The sequence below is a fragment of the Pogonomyrmex barbatus genome, unplaced genomic scaffold, assembly GCF_055798465.1.
Source record: "Pogonomyrmex barbatus isolate J1 unplaced genomic scaffold, ASM5579846v1 scaffold11, whole genome shotgun sequence".
NCBI lineage: Eukaryota > Metazoa > Arthropoda > Insecta > Hymenoptera > Formicidae > Pogonomyrmex > Pogonomyrmex barbatus.
In genome coordinates, this window is record NW_028297107.1 from 2,975,550 (window position 1) to 2,996,880 (window position 21,331).

Genomic DNA, 21,331 nt, shown 5'->3' on the forward strand with positions numbered 1-21,331 from the left:
ATATATATATATATATATATATATATATATATATACTACGTTATATCGAACTACTATACCACGCGAATCGAACATCGCTATTAAATTCTGAAATCAAATGGAACGTTTTGTTTACGCCGAGATTCATCGAAAGTCCGTGTGTGACGCTTCTTCGAGGTACTCGATATCTTTAAAGAAATCCGAAGGAGAAAAATTCATGGACACCAGATGTCCATTCCGACGTGCGAGTTTTCCACCTCGAGGAAATTCGTAATTTTAATATACAACGTAATACGTAATTAGTATACGCGAATTACAATATCCTGCGTCGTGACGCGAGCAAAAGGATCACGCTTGCCACCTACGGATCGCAGAAGGGGCGGAAATTATTTCGCGAACCTGTTTCGCGAAGTTGATAGGACGAAATTTCGCAATACGGCGCTAAGACGGCAAGGCGACCGACCGGTTCAAGGCACAAAGGAGAGGAGGCCTCGCCTCGTATTCCTTCTCTCTCTCTCTCTCTCCCCCCCTCCCCCTCTCTCTCTCTCTGCCATTACCTCTCTCTTTCTCGCTCGCTCTCGCTCGCTGTCTCTCTCGCACGGCACTCTCCAGCGGTCACATCATTCAAAAGGGACGAGAGGAGTACATGAAACGCACTCGCGACGCGCTGGTCCTACACGCAACGTGATGCGCGTAGGTAAGAACGTAGTGTGGTCCCGCTTCTTCCTCCTCCTCCTCCTCCTCCTTCTCCTTCTTCTCTTTCGCCTCCTCGTCCCCTCTGCCTCTGCCTCTAGCTCGCGTGTGAGTTTAAACACGTGCGCGGCCGCCCGCTCACTCGCTCACCCGCTCGCTCGAGGTAGGCGTTCACTCGCGCGCGAGTCCTCTTACTCTCTTCGTAATTCGGATCGTCTCGAATCTACCGCGCTATTGTTCGACGAGAGCGCGGGACGACGTGGAAAAAAACACGGAATTAAAATTCATACTTTGGTTGAATGCCGCTTTTCTAACGAGCTGCTTTCACGAGAAGCGTTTCAGAGAACTCCGTAAACTCCGTGCATATTTTCAAGGGACAAAATAAGGAAATTTTCTTCAAGTACAACAATTTACTTCCCTCGACCTGTCAGCGATAATTCCCATTTCAAACATCCATCTACATCGAACACTTGCCATGACCTAACTAAGTAATATAATTAACAAAATCAAACAACAATTACAGGCGATCTAATTATCTATTAATATGAAATTAAACCGTTGGAGAAAAATCTGGCTTCAAATTCCTCTAAGCCGAGGAAAAGCGCAGTACGAAGCGAACCAATTACGGCTACTTTATGAGAATTTATAATTACAATAATTACAATGATCTCAGAACTCGGTGGCATTAGCCACGAGGGTATCAAATTTCCTTTTTAATGCGCGTTTTACGTAGGAGAGTGTGCACCAGAGGCCGGCCCCTCGCCTTTCCGCGGCTCGTTAGGCATTCGTCATTAATCGACGACGGGGACAATTGTCGTCGTGAACGACTTCTGTTCTCGTATTCCGCGAAAGTGCACTTCCCGGCCGCATTAAGGAGCGAGCCCAGGCAGGCAAATGTACGTGATTCGCGAGGCGACTATGCGAGCCACTCGCTCACTCTCTCTCTCTCTCTGTCTCTCTCTCTCTCTCTCTCTCTCTCATTCCGTGCCGTGCGAGACCTCCGAACATTCTCCTCCGGCAAAGTAGGCGGAACATTGCTTGCACGCACCTCGACAGCGGTCCTCCTCGGTAACGAACGCTCGAAATGATAGTCGTCGAAGCCAAATAAACGCCACTTTACCCCGACACGAGACAGGCAGCGAGCGATTGATACGGCCGAAGCGAGATCTTAGATCGAGTCAACTTTTTTCGAGCGGGATTGTGAATCAACCGCGGCGTAGCTAGAATCTTTGAAAAGCTCGTTACCAAGTGTGTTTTTGATAACATGAATTTAATTCTCAGCATATGGATATACGTAATCGTGAGAGATAAAGAGTACAAAGAAACAACAGTTTTACTGAAGAATCTAAAAATTTGATCAAATAAAATGATTTAATTGGCATCAAAATAATGATATAGGACGTTCAAATTGGTTGCTAGAATATGAAAAAAATTTTGCAGTATTAATATTATTATGATTGAGCGTCCTATATAATAATTTTAATAGCTGAACAAAATTATTTTCAAACTTTATCTATTCAAATTTTTTTTTACTTCTTTCCATGTAGAAAATAGTAATACAATTTAAATTTTAAACATCTTCCAATTATAATGATATAAAAAAACTTAATTTGTGACGCTTGACAGGAGTTAAATCCTAAATAAAGTTATCCGATATCTTTTTTTATTTTCTTTATTTTACTGGGTACTCGATGAAGCCTCGAGAGAGGTTGTAATCTAATATTAATTTCGATAGGGCTATACATTTCGTGCATTCTTTCACGAACGTAACATCTATTCGAGAACTCGCAACACGTAACGCGAAACTTTTGCTTCGATTTGCCGAAAGTGTATCTTGTGCAAAGCAGTTTGCAATAGAAATGTTTTCTCGGACCTTTCGTTTTCCTTGGGAAATTTGTTACGCGCAGTAGTTACTCCGGGAAAATCTTGAAGCAGCGCGAGGACGATTTATTTCCTACAACGGATATTCCGCCAAAAAATAGCTGGTTATAAGAACTTTGTCAAACTCACACACCACTGCATAATATGCCTTAAAGCGACAAACCGGTTTCCCACATTTTCCTCTCTTCTCCGTGATCTTCGTGTATTCTATGTGTTATAGAAAAGTACCACGGAGCGATTTGCAACGACCTTTGTAGATAAACGAGCGTCTTACTCCGGGCATTATTGATAAATGCACGCGTACAACGATAATTAGTCAAAGTTCATTAAATAAAATATAAATATAAATATTCTCAGTAAATATATAAATATTCTCGATAAATATAATACTCCATAGCTTTGCTATAAATTGATAAAATCCAAGATAAAATTATGTTACTTATTTACGTTTTATTGAACTTTGCTCACGTGTACTCGTGGTGTACTACTTTGTAGTACCAGAACGTTATTTTTCTGGAAAGACCCAATGAAGAAAGATCTTGGATACCCACGATACCCACGTATATTGGCTATCTGTTAAAATGGAACGTTACCCAAACGAAGTTAGGATAAGTTAGATAATGCAATGATCTAATCACAGCTGTATACTTATCGATAACGCGCGTGCGATAAATGCATAACAATACTTGGACGGTTGTGAATCTCCACGTGTCTCACGCGAAGGAAACGGTAGCCTTATTAGGCCCGATTTTCCTTCGCGATTTCCACAACACTTTCCCCATGAACTTATCGATTTGCCCAACTCCCATGATTTCTTTTTGTTACATCCGAGTTTTTTTTATCATTTACGCACACCAACATACATTTCTGCGCAGATCATGAGGCATTGTTACGCAAGAATACGTCCAGCGATACTCATCCGACTGATAAAACGTTTCGTTTTGCAATTAAAATCATCGAGAAATGATTGGCGAAATTTAAATTTGTATGTGTAACATATAAATTCACAATGTCTCGGGATTATTTATTGCCCATTCATCTGCGTAAAACAATTTATTTGATCAAATTTCCGTGACTTTTTGTACCTTTCCTCTCCGTAACTACTGATGCAAGTGACTGCGTAATTGTTCATTACGAGATGTAGAAGCATAAAGATTCACTTATGCGTTTCCTGGCACTTTATTTATATCTATTTATGAAGCATCTATTCTGAGATCTATACGACTTGACGCACTAATGTCATGGTTTAGCGTGAAAATGCGCTAAAAGCGACCGGCTATGATTTAGAATTTTATCAGCTCTACGTTGAAATCGCATTAAATGCAATCGTGCAAATATGAAGGCTAAATGCTGATACATGTGAAGTAAAAATTCCTTGATCTAGCGCTGATTAATAATATGCAACAATTATACCTTAAACCGGAAATGATCGAGCGGAGCGCGATTCTCAGCCAGTGGCTTAGAACGAAGGCGTTATTTCACTCGAACTCGTCGATAAGCTTTGTTTTGCATTTAATTAATAAAAAAATCGAACTATCATCGGGATATCCTTGACTCCGCAAAAAAAGAAAATTACTAGTTAGTTCATCATTCATATCTAATACAAATACCAACGATAATCCCGCACAACAAAGATATATCGGCGGATATAAAAATTTTGTTTATATCCTTAACAATGATTAATTGCTTCATTTAAAAATATTTTATATTAATGTTATTACGGAAATGTTATTTATTACGTAATTAACGTTGTCATTGTTGCTCATCTAAGTAAGAGCATTATAATATAAAAATAAAAAGATAAAATGGAGGAGAATTAATTTTTTTTATTTTGCACAAAGAGAGATTAATGTCTTTCCCGCGCGTTGTAGTATTTATACGTCAATGAGAAGTATTTCATACGTATCGTGTCGCAAAGCACGCTCGTTCCCCGACTAAGATTCATATTGCCGTCAGGACAATTGTGCGAGACGAGTATCCCTTTTGAAGAGACTCGCTCCCGAAGTTGCAGCATGCGGAAGTTCGCCTCGCGATTTGCCGACGGTACGCATGCATTTTCGCGAAGCGCGTTATTACTCCGTGAATTATACCGTCAAGCACCGGTGGAAGAGAGGCAAGGACCATTGACCGGCAATTAATTTTCACTTCATTTCACATATACAGATAAGATAGAAAGTTGCTCTTTCGCGTAGCGTTAATACGTGCATTAAGAATAGGCGTTTCGTCCGACAAGAGGAGTATCGGTCGGGTATCGATTAGATTCTTAAGAAGAACGCGGTGTGAGATTGGAATTAGGCTCCGGTCAAAGTACTAGCCTATTGGGGCGAGGGTGGTCTTCGGCTGTCCGGCGAAATTGCACCAGATGGACGAAAATGACAGCGTCCCACCAGGTTGCCGTCTCCGTCCAGCGCTCTTCTTGTGTTCTTACTGTTGCTCGAGAAACCAGTATCCGTACACGGGGGGGGGGGAGGGGGAAGTGACGTTGGCCCGTCAGATTCACGTGGTCCGATAAAGGGGCAAGTCCTCGTAAAGAAATTCATGTCGGATCGGAAGAATAGAAATGCGTTTCGTGAGACGAGGGAGACGCGCGGCTGCGAGCAGGCGACGTCTTCTCCGTTGGCGCCGCGTTCGCCACACTCCGTTTGCTTCACTCACACACAGTCGCACACGCCACTGTGTGTCTTAGCTTATCCTCCCCGCTTGAACTTTTACCGCTCCTTTCTCATGCAAAATTTTTCACAGCGCGTGAGATTTTTCGATCGGAGATCGCTAGACTCTCCCCTCCCCCACCCGGCTCTCTTTCTCTATTCCTCCGATTTTCCTACAAGTATTTCACAACTTCTGTCGCTTGGTTTAATTTCTATTCTTTGTGGCTCATCGGTTTGTGATAAACTTACGAAGTTTGCGCCAAAGTTAAATTACAATGATGTCTCATCGCGGTGAGACTCGTTCTTCATAACATACTCGCTTTATCTCGTTATTGCTCTGTTGAAAAGAAAAGAAAAAAAAAAAAAAAGAAAAAAAGTAACAGTAAATTAACATCGATTGAATATATTATATTGACGAATGTAGATTAGCTCCGTTGAATGCTTCGTTCGATTGGAAAAAAAAGAAAAGAAAAGAAAAAAATCAACGGCATTAATACCTATTCACTAGATACGAATTTTTCATTTGGATTACGTGCAAAACGCATGTGCGTTAATGAACACCGAAAGATTAGCATAACTGACTGATATACTAATTGTCAGCACGATTGCATTGTTTACAACTGTTCTTAGTCTCTGTCGCGCAACAGCGCATACCGCAAATGTTCTCCCTCGTCTGCGCATAATACTATTATCGGTACCGCATCACCGATCTCATCTCATTCAAATATCGACTTGTTTCCCGCTTACGTAATCCACTCCTTGAACCTTCGTAACAGCTCGGATTATTTTATCAGGCTCGCTTCCAGAATTTATCCGCATTGTCTCTCGTCAAATTTCTCGACTGCCTGCTTTTGAAAATATCATGTTCCTTCACTCGTTAATTTGCGAGTTACATGTACCTTTCGACCGCCCTTGGAGAATTCACAGACGAGGTAAATCTATCTCATCCATCTCTCTCTCTCTCTCTCTCTCTCTCTCTCTCTCTCTCTCTCTCTCTCTCTCTCTCTCTCTCCCCCTCTCCATCCCTGTCCCTCTATCTCGCTTTAATGTTTGTTCTTTGCTATTCTTAGGGAACGCCATCTCACTCCCTTGTTCCATGGTGTCCTTCAAAAATTTTTCGCAGAAAAATCTCTCCCGAGATTTCCCTCGGCAATGGTCCTTTCGCAGACTTATTTCGTAAAATTTTCAAAAGGTACATATACTGTGAAATCCGGAATAGGCTAGGTATTTGTAGCTTGTCGTTGCTCTGGAACTTTCGGTCCATTGTAAAGTTTTGGGAGAGGAGCGGCTAAAAGACTTGGCTGACTCGGCTTCTTTGCGACACTAGGCCGGGTCTAAATAAATTGTTTCATGCAGCTGTTGGACAGTTTGCTCGTTTCGTTGATTCTTACAGCCCAGCGAAACTTGTAGCGCGAGCGCGGGGAATCGTCGACGTCTTTCCAAGCAGATGTAAAATTACATTCGCGACGCGCGTAGAATTCAGAGGCGATTCAGCGTCGATTACGTGTTGACTTAACGCGAACTTGTTTTCAAAATAGCGCGACAGTCTTGAGGTGTTATGTGAATTTCAAAAGAGTTGAAAGTTTTCGTGCTAAATTTCCATTTGGTGGCATTTACGCCAGAAAAGAAGCTAATGAGCGAGATCCGCTAATGAAGTAATAGTCGCCATCGATTCTCGTCAACGACAGAGAAAGTACAATCATGGATGTCTTCGTACATTAAGGGGAATATAATCTCTTTAATCTCTCTAGCTACGGAGAAGAGGGGGGGGGGGGAACTCGAAAATGAGGATAATCGCGACGAAACGCATAATTACGCATATCAGATCCAGCAAAATAGTCCCAACCGCGGATTTTCCTTCGCGCGCAACAATTCGCTTGTTTCCCAGGCAATTCTCTTTTGAAAGTTTGTGATAATAGTAACTCCCGCGAGATGTGAGGAAGAATCTCAAGAATTGAAGGCTGAAAACCGCTGGTTATCGCGTTCGATCAACCATTGTTTGCTATGTAGTTATATAGTTATATTTTTAGATCCTACGGTTCATAATCTGTCGTGTAAATGACATATCCGTGCGGTACAAAAATTCTAAGCTAGAGAAACTGTCGGGATTTAGGTGGGCCCTCGTTCATGCAGAGACATGCAGGCATGCGGTCCGTCGGAAATTACCTGTGATCAAGCAGAACTCCACTGTGACGACTAGTCGAACGCGTCCGACAGGCAGCGTTTCGTCATCCTGACGCGACGGGGTGTGGGAGCCTTTTCACCGGTATCCAATTCACAGGCACATCACGAGAATGTCGCGGTCGTTTTTTTCCGACGTTTCTGTTCCAGCGCCGGTAAGAAACTTCGTGAATCTCTCCAGGTATCACTCCTCGCACTCAGTCGAACGTACGCGAGCACGAGAATCCAGCGTGAGTACTTGCGAGTTGACTCCAAGAGAATCAACGTGTACCGATCGCCCTCTTCCCCCTTCGGAAGCGCGGAAGATCTCGCAAGCTACATTTCGTGCATCGGCTATCCTCCCGAGAAAAAAGTTCCGTTTCACGCGCGAGAACCTACATGGATTCGTCCTGGTGACTTTGCATCTCGTCGCCGGTTCGATGATTATTAGAATATCACTCCAGTGTAGGTGGCTCCGAACGGCTCCGATTCCACGGAGCGGCTGTCACTCGATCGCCGTCGGTCGTGCTTCGAGCATATCTCCCTTTAATACGGGCGCCGCGCCGGCCGGGCGTAGCTTAAAGTTGCGCCTTGCCTGACCCGGAGCCTTCGCTAAAAACGTTCCGACGGGACGACACCGCGACTAGGACGAGTACAGAGTAACGACAGTTTCACTGGACACCAAAAATACCGGGATATTCGAAGAAAAGTTTCCGCTGCGGCGCGATCCAGGCGCCTACGGTTCACGGAAGATCGATTTCGAACGACCGCCGGCACTACGAACCAGCGTGTCCGACGAGCACTCGGGAAAACGGGACGAAACGGACTCGAATGTTCGACCGAAGGCGCGGAATTGCGCTTCCGGCAGTTCCGGAATTTACGGGCGCGACACAAAACGGTATAACGTCCGCACCGCTGAACGACCGAATTGTGACTGCGGACTATGGGCTTGAACGACCGTGGCCCCGCCGCAGCGGCCAGAACGGGGCGAATACGCCCCGCCTCATCTGGGAGGCTATGCCCATCGTCGACGGGACACGCCTCCCTCCCCGAAGATCGGTACCTCCCTCTTTCGCGGACTCGGCCGCTGCCTGCTGCTATCTTCGATTGCGGCAGCACGGTAATACTGAGTTGAAATTTCATTTCAATAATTAATTATATGAAAATTTCTCGCCAATAACGAGATCGAACGGCAAACCGCTAATTATTGCAATGTTTTTGTAGAAACGTTAACTTTCCAAATAATTAAATTACTTAGCCGACCAGCCGATTCATCTTCTTCTTCCATTCCATGCGAACCACCTTATTAAAGAAAATACGATATCTTCATGTAAAAAGGAGCTCCTATAATTCTATAAATAGGATTATGACGCATATCAATAAATGATTCATACTGTCTAATTATCGCCTTATGTGTAAAGTATTTTGACTCACAATTACTCATCGATTGAGTTTTATTTATGTTTTCTCTTCATACATCTAGAGACCATTTACAAAATGAAGTTGTAAAAATATATGCACTCTTCGCTAAATATAATATAAATTATTATTATAATAATCTAATAAATACTCTAATAATTAATTAATTTAATTAATTTTATATTCTTAGCATTCTGAATCATCGTTATCTATGTTTAATTCGATCTCTGTGATTTTGCAATTTTGTGCGAGGATCAAAGAATCACTCTTTTTCTTTAAAAAAAAAAAATATCTAAAATATCTAATCCGACAGAAATAGTTGTCATTACATTCACTATACTTTATAATATTACTTCTGTACTTCTGTTTTAAGAAAAACGACTTGTGTGGAGTAATGAACAATTTTAAATAAAAAAAGACTGTTATACCAAATTAATGAAATAATCGTAAATTGATTTAATCTAAAAAGGAAGTTGAATAATTTATCAGAAGATCAGGTATAATTATTCAATCTTATCAGGTATGCACGAGTTATCCTCGACTCATTATGTAACATTTTTTTGTAGATTGTAGGGAATTATAGGTATTTTTGAGACTTCGATTATATTATTTTAGTGTGTGTATTATTTTATTTTGTATGACCACTGTTACCAGAATGTTACGCGGTATAAATAGAATTATCAAGCATTTTTTTTTATATCATCATCCGTATATACATTTATAAGAAAGCAACAAATAATAATAATCATTTTTCTAATTTATATCCGGGCGGGAACGCGACCCAACCTAATCTAATCTAGCCTGACCCGACGCGGGCCTGATCCTACGACCCATTTCGCCGTTAACCCTCGTTCCCAGCGGGGCAACGGCCAGGTCTGTGCCGTCCATTGTTACACGACGGGGGCCCCCGAAGATTCTCGAGTTTTACCGCGCGTAAAGAACGACGCGGAGGAACGATCATCCGATTATACGCGGATGTCGCGTGCGCGTCAGCATGGCGCCTTCCCGCGAAGGGGTGGCCCGCCCGTCGGCGACTCTCCCTCCCCCGCTTCCGGCCCCCTCCCCCCCCTCATCCCACCGTTTCCCGCGTCACGCCCTAAATAACGAGGCCGGCCCGTATGCTTTTTGCGTGCCATCCACATACACACGAACGTGCCGATCGCCCCGCCCCGCGAGCGCGCGATCAAACGCCATGACGCGTGCGCCTCCACTCGCGGGATTGTATGACGCGCGTTCGAATTACCGCCGCCATACTTTTCCAATGGAAAGCACGGCTACAAGACGCGGTCGTGGCGACTGGCCACGGCACGGCACGACACGGCACGGCACGGCACGGCACGGCACGGCGCGGCACGACGCCGGCTATTCTCTCTATTCCTCACTGTTCTCCATGCGACCGATCGGTCGTCAAAAGACTCCGGTCACAAGACCGATAGGGAATCAAGGAATCAATCGGTAAACTCGTTGTAACGCAAATATCCAACGAGCACTCTTGACTGTTTCAGATGTTTCTGATATCTCGAAGAGTTTTGACATGTATCTAATGTCCTTGATATGAATCTAAAAAATTAAGTCTATGGAATGTCTAAGCAATGAACGAAAATAAGGAATAAGGGATTAAATTAAAGGGATAAAAAATTAAGTATGTCGAAATTTAATTCTCTATTCCTGATTCTTTATTTTTACTTTCTTATTTTTACTCCTTTCATTGTTTCTAAGTTCTAAGATCTTCTAATTTGCCAGCAATTTCAAGTTAACGGGTCGTTAATAACATTTGTTGTAACATAATTTAACCTCAATGTTTCAATATCTTCAATTGTTTCGATCTGAAGTGTTTTGATATTTGTCCATAAGAATTCTTTACTAGAATAAGATATTTTAATTTGTTGCACTGAATTGGCAACACTAATATCTTCATTAGTTTCTTTTATTTCCAACTTTTTTATATGATTAATAATTATTATATCCCTTTTATTAATATATGTTAATTTTAATCTCAATTTTTTAAAATTTATTATTTATTATTTTCTTTTCTTAATTCTTCAAATTTAAAAAATCTATTAACGCTTTTTAATTAAGAATTAATTAAAAATAATTTTTTTATTAAGTTAGAATTAAAAAAAGATGAACAAATTAAATTAGATTAAAATTAATCTATACCTGATGGAAGTGGAAAAAATTTTTTTTAAATATTGGCTCTTGTTTCTAATGCAATTTCGAAATATTACTAACAGAGTCCTCTGTTGCTTCACTCGATTAATTTCATCGAAACAATATCAATATAAGAAAAATATGTACAAAAAAAGTATTAAATCTAAAATTGATGCAAGAATAATTCATTTAGATTATTATCGAAACTGATTCAACAGATTTGAACGCGCAATATTGAAATCATAATAACTTAATTCGCGATAGAAAACACGATATCAATAAATAACTGTACGCTACATCGTATAAAAGTCATGTTCATGGTCATAATATAAACGCGATAATGGAAATATTTCTTCTAAGTTACAAAGAGATAAAAATTAATCGGCACAATTATATCAATATTATTTGTCAATTTATCGATCAATATGCGAAAAAAAAAAAAAATGTTTTGCCGAAACCCGGGATTGAACCGGGGACATTTAGATCTTCAGTCTAACGCTCTCCCAACTGAGCTATTTCGGCTCATGCAGGTGACGGTATCGTTCCACTTTAGTTGTGGTAACGCATGCCACACGTAATTTTGTACCGTTAGATGAATATTGACCTCGGTCGGTCTCAGTCTTGTACATGACACGTCGAACAATAAGATAGCGTCCAAACTCATACACATTCATCTTTCCATACTGTTCAATCGTATTAATTATATTGTAATTGACAAGTCTGAAGTATCGCTGTGGTCAATAATCCGTTTGATTGATTTCACAAGCACGGTAGGCACCTGTTAACTCCAACAAATACAGATTGATATTGTCCAAGTTGAAGGATGCATCGTGCGCTGATCAATTGCAACCAAGTGCAGACCGAAGTGGTATCGCAAGGCCGTTGGATAGAAGAAGATCCGCAGCCGCATTCCAGTAAGCAGATAGTCCTCCTTATTCCAGGGAATCCGGGTATTCCGCGATTCTACGAGGACTTCATAAAGGCGATCAACTCGAGATTAACGTCGGAGATACCTATATGGATTGTTGGACATGCTGGACACGTCCAACCCCCATGGGATCTGGATATCGCCATGCCTAGTGATCAGAAATGGGCAGAGTCTTACAGTCTGTCAGCGCAGCTTCAGCACAAGGTATTGTAGCTTTCAAGCCCTTATTCTTATTTATTTATTTATTTTTTTTTTATTTCTCAACAATGTGACATGAATGGCTTATATTATTTTATATTTGCAGGCTGAATTTATAAAAAAGTACGTTCCAGAGGATGCACATCTACATATCATTGGACATTCCATAGGTGCCTGGTTTGTACTTAATTTATTAAAGGATAAGGATATCAATAAAAGAATACAGAGATGCTATCTGTTGTTTCCAACGATAGAATACATGGCAGAGACCCGTAATGGAATATTCTTCAATATCTTTGTGTGTTTTCTCTCATTTATCGTTATAATATCTGTCACCATGTGTGAAATGTAAAATTCTAATAATTGTATTTCTCTTTTCAGATATCACGAATCGCACCAGTTTTAATTTTCCTGTCTTGGATCTTTACATCAATGTTTCCAGTAACTGTACAAACCTTCATGATACGTACTTTTGGTTTGTTTTATGGCATCCCAGCTAGATCTGTCAGAGCAGTACGGGAAATGTTAGATCCGAGAGTCCTACATAGAATAATCAATCTTGCCAGGGAAGAAATGAAATATGTCAGAGAAGCTGATCATGAGATTATATCGAAACATGCTGATAAACTTTGGTTTTATTATGGTGCCAGCGACAATTGGACCCCAGTAAAATACTATAAGAATATAATGTTAAAACATCCTGACCTGAATGCTCAATTATGTCAGCGTGGCTTTCAACATTCTTTTGTGTTGAAAGATGACATAGATATGGGACACATAATTGGTGATCTCATCAATGAAAATTCAAAATATTAATATCTAAGTTATTGCATTTGTTTTTTACTAAAGTATTCTTCATATATTTATAGTATAGAACGTATTATTTTCTATTATTACTTTATTTATATTACTTTTATGTTATACATTTCTTGTTATGGTTGATATAATATTGGTTATATCATTATGGTTCTGTTTAAAATTTTGGGAGATTATTTTAAAGAATTGCATCAATAATAAGATATAAAATGTGAACAAAAAGATGAAATTTTTTGTATATCAAATTTTATAATAAAATATTGCAAGAATTGTTATTATCTTTTATGAAAAAGAATTGTTATTATCTATTATGTTATTAATTTAAAATATTTACTACGATACTTTCGCATGTTTCATATTCAAGTTTATTGCTATTTTCATTTTTGGCGCCATTCGCGCGACATCAGCGCTCTAACTGAAGATTCAGTACGTTTCATTCGATATTCGCAATGCTTTTAGAATCATTTCATCTTCATCGTTTACTGTATGAATAAATAATATTCTCGAACACCAAATAATAGACAATAATGATCCTCCATTAAGAAAATCAGTGTAAAAACATACTTTAAGCGAATTAATAGAACCATTTTTTTAGTTGAACTTTTTTTGCATCGTTAATCTTTTCTCTTGTTTTCTTTAACGCGGAGGGAGAAAGAGAAAAGATAAACCGTGCAAAAAGTTCAGGGTTTCTAGTGCAGTATGAGTAATCAAATTTGCTATAAGTTTTCCCCCTAGAATTTACAGCACTTCTACTTAATTACCATACCATTTTTATTTTAATCTATAGTTACGTTTGTTGTGGAAAAAACTCATAATCCCCCTGCAATTTCCAAAATCTAAAGACATTAGTGAAAAAAGGAGCAATTTAAAATTCCACAAATTCTCCTTCGCGAAATGAAACGTCATCAATGCTTCAACCATTCGGAAATCGCGTACGATTGGCATGAATTTCTGGATTCACCAATGAAGTTCCTTCTTCAATCATCGCACTTTTCGAATATGACCAATACGATGTGTCTACACCCCCTCTCTCTCTCCCACGTTTTCTGAGCGGGGCCACTTATCGCGTCTTTGATTACGTCATAGCCACTTCGGACGGCACAGCGTCGCTTAGTCAGCAGCTAGCAGGTAGTCGCCTGAGGTTTGTCGTCAGAGTTGTTTCGTCGTAAGAATCGTCCTCGTCAAGTACCGAGCGACGTCTGCGGATTCATCGAAAGGAACGATCCAACATAATCGAAATGTCACGTCTCGCGAGAGTGTTGTTGCTGATCTGCTTGCACGCAGGCTTCAGTTACGGTAAGAGAATGAGATCGTCCAACGGTGGGATCGAATGTATCGGAGGGGATGGGGGAAGGGGAAGGGGGAGTGGCGCGTTCGCATATACGACCAGGATCGTTAATGTCTCAATTCATGAATTTAGGCGCTTATCAGGGTATATATGCGGGAATGAGTAGTGACACCCCTCGTAACCCAAGATTCCCTCGTTATTGCGCAACATTACGTTTTCTGTGTCACTGAACATCCGGTTGTTATTGTCGTTATTCGATTTTGAAAATCCTACAAGGACGCCGTGTATCGCAACTTTGTTTTTTGTCGACGTTAACGATATTAATTTCTATCTCTTGATTTTTGTTTTTCTCACACAATGGAAATGATATAATTTCTCAACAAGTATTTCGTTTCATGGTAAAAAAAAAAAAAAAAATGATTCATTTTCCTTGCAGGCAGTTGATTACGTATTCGATCATTGCAATTAATCGGCATTTAATCGACATTTTATTCGATTTTAGTCATAACAAAAAATCTTCAATTATATAATTCGCCGTATTTCAATTCATTTCTCTGTATGTTAATTAACAAAAAATTAATAATTCTATACACGAGACATATATTGGTTAATGAAGAATTAGTTTGTTCATGCCCATTTCTAATATAAATTAACTTTAATCTCTGTTTAACTTACTTTTTATCTTTTCCTCTCTAAAAATAATTTTCTAAGAATTAGAAAATAATAAAGAGTAAACTAAATCGAGATAAAAAGTAATGGACATTATAGAAAATTAATGGATACAAGTTATTAAAAGTAGAATGAAATTATATAAAACTTTTAAGTATTAGCTATTAATCGGTGAAGTATATATTTAATACTTCACTGATTAATAACTGCTATGAAGATAAAATGCTATATAATGATAATATGCTAAATAATGTTAAATAATGACATAAAATGCTATAAAGATTAGCTGACAAAGTAAAAAAATCGCAAAACAGATAGATTTACATTCATATCCTATTTCCATTTTTCCACAAATATTGCGAAATCGGATCTTTTGTAAAAGTTCTTTCAGGTTAATCCTTTCTCCCAAGTTGTCTGAAAAAAAAAAAATCGACAATAACTTAGCTCGGTAAATTTGATTAAAGTTCATCTCTGCCGATAACGCGATTATGTGAAGTTCCGCGTATTTTTTTAACATTTACATTTTACTGTTTTCTTTTTTTCTTTTCTTTAAATAATTTATTTACGTTTCTTTAAAGTAATTTCATTTTTCTTTATAATTAAACATTTATATCCCACTATTTTATATATAATGTGACGAAAGTGAAAATATGATCGTCGTTCTGTATATTAAATAGTCCTCTAGAAAGGTGAGATAAGATAAGCAAAAATTTGTTTATGTATAGCGATAAATATATCTTATGTGAGCAGATTCCTTTTGTGATAAGACATATAGTTTTAAACATCAAATCTGAACACTGAATTACATTAAATATTTCTTTTCCTCGCTGATAGAAATATTTTATATTAAAATGTTTCTCAAAAATCTGAAATTAACTCTATTTTATTATCATTTCAAAATTTTTTTATTTTTAACAATATACATATATTAACTTCTCTTATTATATTTCACAATATTATATTTTTACAGGGAAAATTGTAATAATTTATTTTGAAATATATTCAGTAATTTCTAAATAAAGTAATTTTTAAATAACTATTTCATTAATTTCATAATGATTCTAATATTTGTCCTTAAGAAATTCAATGTAATATTATGAAATATAAAGGAAGTTAAAGAATCATGAAATTTACTAAAACCTGTATACATTGATGGAATAATAATGAAATAGAGTTAAGGGAGAAAGAATTTCAGCAAAATATTTTAGGGCTTTTGTTGTCGTATTTCTAACATGTTGGTTACTGCTAAAAATTACCTGAGAGAGTCCTTTTTCTTTCTTTCACGTTTTAAAAATGACAAAAAGTTAGACACATCCGTAAGACGGAACAGGAAGAGCGAGGGGAGGGGAAAGGAAACAGATTGCGATTGGCTCGCTGTATGAAGCTAATATTTCTGTTAAATATATATTTATTTCATTTTAAATATAATGAGTGTATTTAAATATAATTAATTTTTTTATAAGTAAAATATTCAAATGTTGTAAAAATATTCTTTGAAAATTACTGGATTTTCCAAATATTTCTGTTCAAAATTTCAAGTAAAATTAAAAATTTTTTAAATATAATTTTGAAATAAATTTATTGCGTGCACTTTTTATACATACATACATATATAAAGTTTTTTAAGCTTTACGAAGGAAAACTGCTTAATATTCGGATTTAGTTTAATCGCTTTAAGGAAACTGGATTTTCTTTATAAAAATTCAACAATTTCATTATAAAAATTCACATTTACATATCAATGTACGTTATATAAATGTGTACATACAATACAGTATTAATAGTTAGTAGTGAATGATTGGCAGATTACTAAGAGCTAGCATTGCAAAAGTAGAATTATCGAAAGTCTTTTCTGTAGAGTAAAATTAAAATCTAGAAATAAAATTAAAAAATAATCTGAATTATAATAAAATTCCAATGTTCCTTGACTTTTAAAAACAAAAGAATTCTCTGAAAGCTACAGATTTTTTAGATTTTTTCAGGGAATTGATATCCTAATAAAGACCGGTTTTCTTCCATCGCAGTCTGATTTTAATTATCGATCTTGGATTTCTTGTGAAACCCGATCTTGTTTAATTTCTAACAATTTACCACTTGCGATCGGGATTATGCACTGAAAGTATTATTAATTCCAGTATTATTAACATCATAGTTTAATCGATTTTTTTGTTCTTTAAACTACAAGGGCAATCTAGCAAGAGCGGAATAGACCAGTGCAGTAATTAATTGGAATCCACGTGTTGGTTAAACTAATGTTAATTTAGGCAGATGATCCTCTTAATTCTTTTTTATGCGTGCATTTTCCGCGTATATGTGTATGTCGTATACAATCTAACTATCGATTATATTTAACATAGGCGGAATCCATTTCGGTATCACGAACCACAAACTCTTCGATCGCGTCTTTTTTATTAAAAATATTCCTATATTCGCATAAAAGTAAAAAAAAAATTATAAAAATTACGAAAATTATTATCCTTCTATGTTATATAAAAAAATAATTAAATTTATAAATTGTGATTATATAAAAAGACAATTCTTCTACTTTGTTAATTTTTATCCAATTTTTCTAAGACTAATATCTTAAAAAATATTTTTAATGACATCTTTTAGATCACGTTGTTCGTTGAATTTAATTTAGATTTCTTATTAATGCTCTTAAATTACGTTTACACTTTTTCTTTGTATTCATTGATTAATATGAGAAAAAAGATTGAGGCACAAAAAAAATATCCAATTCAGTCTTGGGTGGCTAAAAATCGATTTGTAAGGCCTCGAGACGATTCTTGAACCATCAGTAAGCTTGGCGAAGTCTCTTCTAAGAAAGAAATGCCGTCATCATAGGCATCTAATCTCTCACGTATATTACGGTTTGGAGTTTACACTTGATAACATAAACTGTAAATCGACACCGTACGTTCCTAAGCTATGCGCCAGAGAATTCGAGTTCTACAGAAGTGCTATGTGCATAATTTTTGTAGATATTCCGACGTTCGAGCATCAAATAAACATAATGATTTCTTATCCTTAAGATAAGATTAGCTTGAATCATAGAATTGTTTAAAGAGTAGTGTCTTGTCATCAGTTGGCAGCAGAATCTGTCTTGATTCTTTTAACGGCTAATGCTAATGCTCATAAATCTCAAATGCGCGTGATGTAAATTTATTTTACTGACAATCTGCTTCATTTTCAGGAATGGAGTGTTCTTATGGAAGCAACCAGAATATCTTAGAGAAGGTATTCACTTCATGCCCGAGACCTTTTACAGACCCATCTGACTATTCTTACTGCTGCTACGATATACCTAATAACAGAGCCTACTGTTGCTCCGCCGAAGAATTCGCAAAAACTGGGTAAAATATTGAATATTTACTGAATGTCCTAAATAAACAAAGTTTGATAATCTTAATTCCAAACGACGCATGATCTTTTAAATAAAGTATTGAATTTACAAATTAAAATAAGCAGTTGAGAAAGCAATTTCCGTAATGGAAAATAGTACACGATATTTTTCTAATATATATATATATATATATATATATATATATATTGTTGTGTTATAGACTCAGCATCATCATTCCTGTGATAATCGCTGCAGCTGTGATCATCGGGCTAATAGTGTGCTGCATATCTTGCCTCTGCTGCAGCTGCTGCCCGTGGTATCGACGTCGCCAAGGCACCGTATATGGAAGTAAGTCTTCTCTCTTGAATTTTATGTGTTAATATTTTATGTATTCTGACATAATATTCTTATCGTACGCAATGAAATTCATTTCTTTGATTTTTTTCGTTATAGAAATGTTTATTTTGTATCAGAGACAGACAGCCGCTATTTTTATAGCAATACTCTTTTAAAATTTTCACATTACATTTTTGCGCGATAAAAATAAACTCAATCATAAATATTAAACATATTAATAATAAAATTAAGTGTGTGTGTGTGTGTGTGTGTGTGTGTGTGTGTGTGTGTGTGTGTGTGTATGTATGTATGTATATATATATATATATATATATATAAAATATGTATATATGTATATATATATGTATATATATATGAATGTGTATATATATATATATATGTATATATATGTATATATGTGTACACACACACACACACACACACACACACACACACACACACACACACACACACACATACTAAATCCTGTGAATTGGTCAGTAATGTAGTCGTCATTCTTTTTAGGACCAGCCATGGCATAATACCATTCCGACACACCATTCCTCTACGAAGAATACTTATATGTCAGTGTCGAAAGATTTTTAACAGTCATTTGTATCCTGCTTCCTTATATATAACATGGCATTTGAGCTAATTCCCACGAGGGATTAGCGTAACGTACCTATATATTATATATATCAAAACATATTTTTTTCTCCTTATAAGAATGTCTATTACTGAATAAGATATTTTTATTTTTAATATTATTCTCAATGAAGTATTTTTATACAAGTTCCAAATTTTAGTTTGTGTTATCGAATTGCCGCATTCTTATGTGGAGAAATTATATAATTTTAGATGTAAGATAACTTACATAGTGGAAAAAAGTCTGAGACTATGTACATACAAAGTACGAAAAGTTACATGACATTTTACATAGTTTGATATTTTTATTGACTACGGCCGTACTTCGCATAGCATTAAGCATACTTTATTAAGATGTATGTACAAAATGTTTCATCCATAATAGAAATGATATTTTTATCTTATAGACTGATTTTTTTTTTTTATATTATTGAGGGCAATACTCATCCATGAGAAAAAAATAATGATGCATCGTTAAGCATCATTAAACATGATATTGATGACATATTTAGATGGAACATCTTGTATGTGATTGCCTTTAGCTTCTGATTTAAATCTTCCAAGTACAGTGCATAGAATGTGTTCAAGTAAACATTCCTTCCACTTGTGCTCATATTCGATATTAAATTTACAAATATTAGAATCGCCTACAAAATTGCTAACTGATCATTATAATCAGCATACGGGTCATGTATCTCTCTAAATATTATAAGAAAAAATATAAATTTTTTCATAAAATATTAGTTAAAATTTTTTTTTAATGTATAACCCGACTTTTTTTATTACGAATTCATTATATTTATTATTTTATTTTAATCGATGAAAATATTAATTTAATAAGGATGCATCTGAAAACAATTTCGATTAATTAGATTTTGTTTTCTTTGAAATTTGTTTAGGAAATTCTATTAAATTATTATATTTATTTTTTTATTCTGATTTTGTGGATTTTATTCTTGATATTGATTTGCTCGCTGTCTCTGATACAAAATTGAAGTATATTTGGAAATTTTTTTTATATCTTTCTGCCTGTTACACAAGGACTTGTTACAGAAGTTCAGACACCTGTTGTGCAAGTAATTCAGCCCCAGGCAAATGTTCCGCCGAATTACACCAGTCAATCTGCTCAAAACCCATACGTTCCATACCCAACGAATTCAACAGGTATCTCATAAAAAATGTTTATATCATTTAGCTCATATTCTTAATCCTCTTTTATCGATAATATGGGCCTTTGTGTTTTAAAACAAGTCGATTAAAACAAGGCGAGCTTTTTGCCAACACCCATAGATTCAAGGGGATATTGGTGATTGTATCTTAAAATGTTTAACATGCAGTCGTTAGAGAAATTTATAAAAAAATATTTTATATTCTCTTCGTTAAGTCTTTAGAAATCCCTTGAATCTAGTGTTATTTAATTAACATTACAGACGACTTAATACAGAGAAGTGCACAGATAGTACTTTGTTCTAGTATACATAATTTTTATTTAATTTTTTAGGAATGCCGCAACCTCCACCATATAACGAGGCATATGCCAAACAGGCTCCATATAATCCTGCTTATCCACCACCACAGTGATCTTCCAAGTTATAGCCATCATAATTAATAGTTGTTATCGAAAGGTTTACGAGGTTCCTTTCTCATTCGAGGGTGATTCTCATTTCATCAAACTCGAATTTATACAAACGTCAATACAACAAAATATGCATTATGTTCATGTGCTATCATATCACGTAATTTAATGTTTAGACATAAGTGCGTGGACGACTTTCAGACCATAAACATCCTCGCACAAATTTTTACCATTTGCAAGAGTTACGGTTTTTTTAGTCGATAGATCTTTCTAAGGAAGTGTTCGAATTTTTATTATACTTTTTTTTACACATATTTGTTATAAATATATATTCTCCGAAAATAGTCCATAAATCCATTTTGCGAAAAAATGGACAGAACAAACTTCGAAAATACTCTCGATAAAACAAATTTTTAACGAGAATATATAAAAAAAAAGATACAAATGTACCATTAAGCTATTGAATTTTATGGTAAAATACTTTTGAAAAGATCTTATGGATATTGTAAATAAAATTTATGTCCATTGAGCATTGTATCCAATTATTGCAACCATAAGTCATGTAATCTTTTTTTTTATATTTTTCTAATCAGATACGGAT

General features: G+C 36.5%; 3 protein-coding genes and 1 non-coding gene across 10 annotated transcripts in view; 2 read left to right on the forward strand and 2 right to left on the reverse strand.

The window, feature by feature from the left end:
• Positions 1-8,290, reverse strand: part of wge (BAH domain and coiled-coil containing protein winged eye) — a 48,411-nt gene extending 40,121 nt beyond the window's left edge. For all 5 annotated transcript variants that reach the window (XM_089071076.1, XM_089071074.1, XM_089071077.1 and 2 more), the window contains exon 1: positions 7,368-8,290. The gene's annotated coding sequence lies outside the window, so the exon portion shown is untranslated. The remainder of the gene's footprint in view (positions 1-7,367) is intronic.
• Positions 8,291-11,380: 3,090 nt separating this feature from the next.
• TRNAF-GAA (transfer RNA phenylalanine (anticodon GAA)) lies at positions 11,381-11,453 on the reverse strand. Its single transcript has one exon. It is a non-coding gene; the product is annotated as a tRNA-Phe (tRNA).
• On the forward strand, positions 11,445-13,168 carry sturkopf (lipid droplet associated hydrolase sturkopf). Its single transcript, XM_011633068.3, has 3 exons — positions 11,445-12,063; positions 12,164-12,355; positions 12,439-13,168. Exons 1-3 carry the CDS (start codon positions 11,755-11,757, stop codon positions 12,871-12,873), a joined length of 936 nt encoding a protein of 311 aa, XP_011631370.2. The 5' UTR covers positions 11,445-11,754; the 3' UTR covers positions 12,874-13,168.
• A 766-nt stretch (positions 13,169-13,934) lies between these two features.
• Positions 13,935-21,260, forward strand: LOC105423344 (uncharacterized). 3 transcript variants are annotated; one of them, XM_011633065.3, is made up of 5 exons: positions 13,935-14,169; positions 18,024-18,183; positions 18,394-18,521; positions 20,196-20,318; positions 20,656-21,260. In XM_011633065.3, the coding sequence occupies exons 1-5, from the start codon at positions 14,112-14,114 to the stop codon at positions 20,733-20,735; spliced, it is 549 nt and encodes a 182-aa protein (XP_011631367.1). In that variant the 5' UTR covers positions 13,935-14,111; the 3' UTR covers positions 20,736-21,260. The 3 variants fall into 3 exon arrangements, with proteins under 3 accessions (XP_011631367.1, XP_011631369.1, XP_011631368.1); XM_011633067.3 differs by having other exon boundaries at positions 20,211-20,318; XM_011633066.3 differs by having other exon boundaries at positions 13,936-14,169; positions 20,208-20,318.
• Positions 21,261-21,331: the final 71 nt, after the last annotated feature.

Excerpts from the sequence above, each read along its gene's own strand:
- LOC105423344 (XM_011633065.3), top strand. The coding sequence starts at position 14,112 with ATGTCACGTCTCGCGAGAGTGTTGTTGCTGATCTGCTTGCACGCAGGC. Across the intron at positions 18,184-18,393 it reads GAAGAATTCGCAAAAACTGG|ACTCAGCATCATCATTCCTG; the intron begins GTAAAATATTGA and ends GTTGTGTTATAG. Across the intron at positions 20,319-20,655 it reads ATACCCAACGAATTCAACAG|GAATGCCGCAACCTCCACCA; the intron begins GTATCTCATAAA and ends TTAATTTTTTAG.
- sturkopf (XM_011633068.3), top strand. The coding sequence starts at position 11,755 with ATGCATCGTGCGCTGATCAATTGCAACCAAGTGCAGACCGAAGTGGTA. Across the intron at positions 12,064-12,163 it reads CAGCGCAGCTTCAGCACAAG|GCTGAATTTATAAAAAAGTA; the intron begins GTATTGTAGCTT and ends TTATATTTGCAG. Across the intron at positions 12,356-12,438 it reads GAATATTCTTCAATATCTTT|ATATCACGAATCGCACCAGT; the intron begins GTGTGTTTTCTC and ends TTCTCTTTTCAG.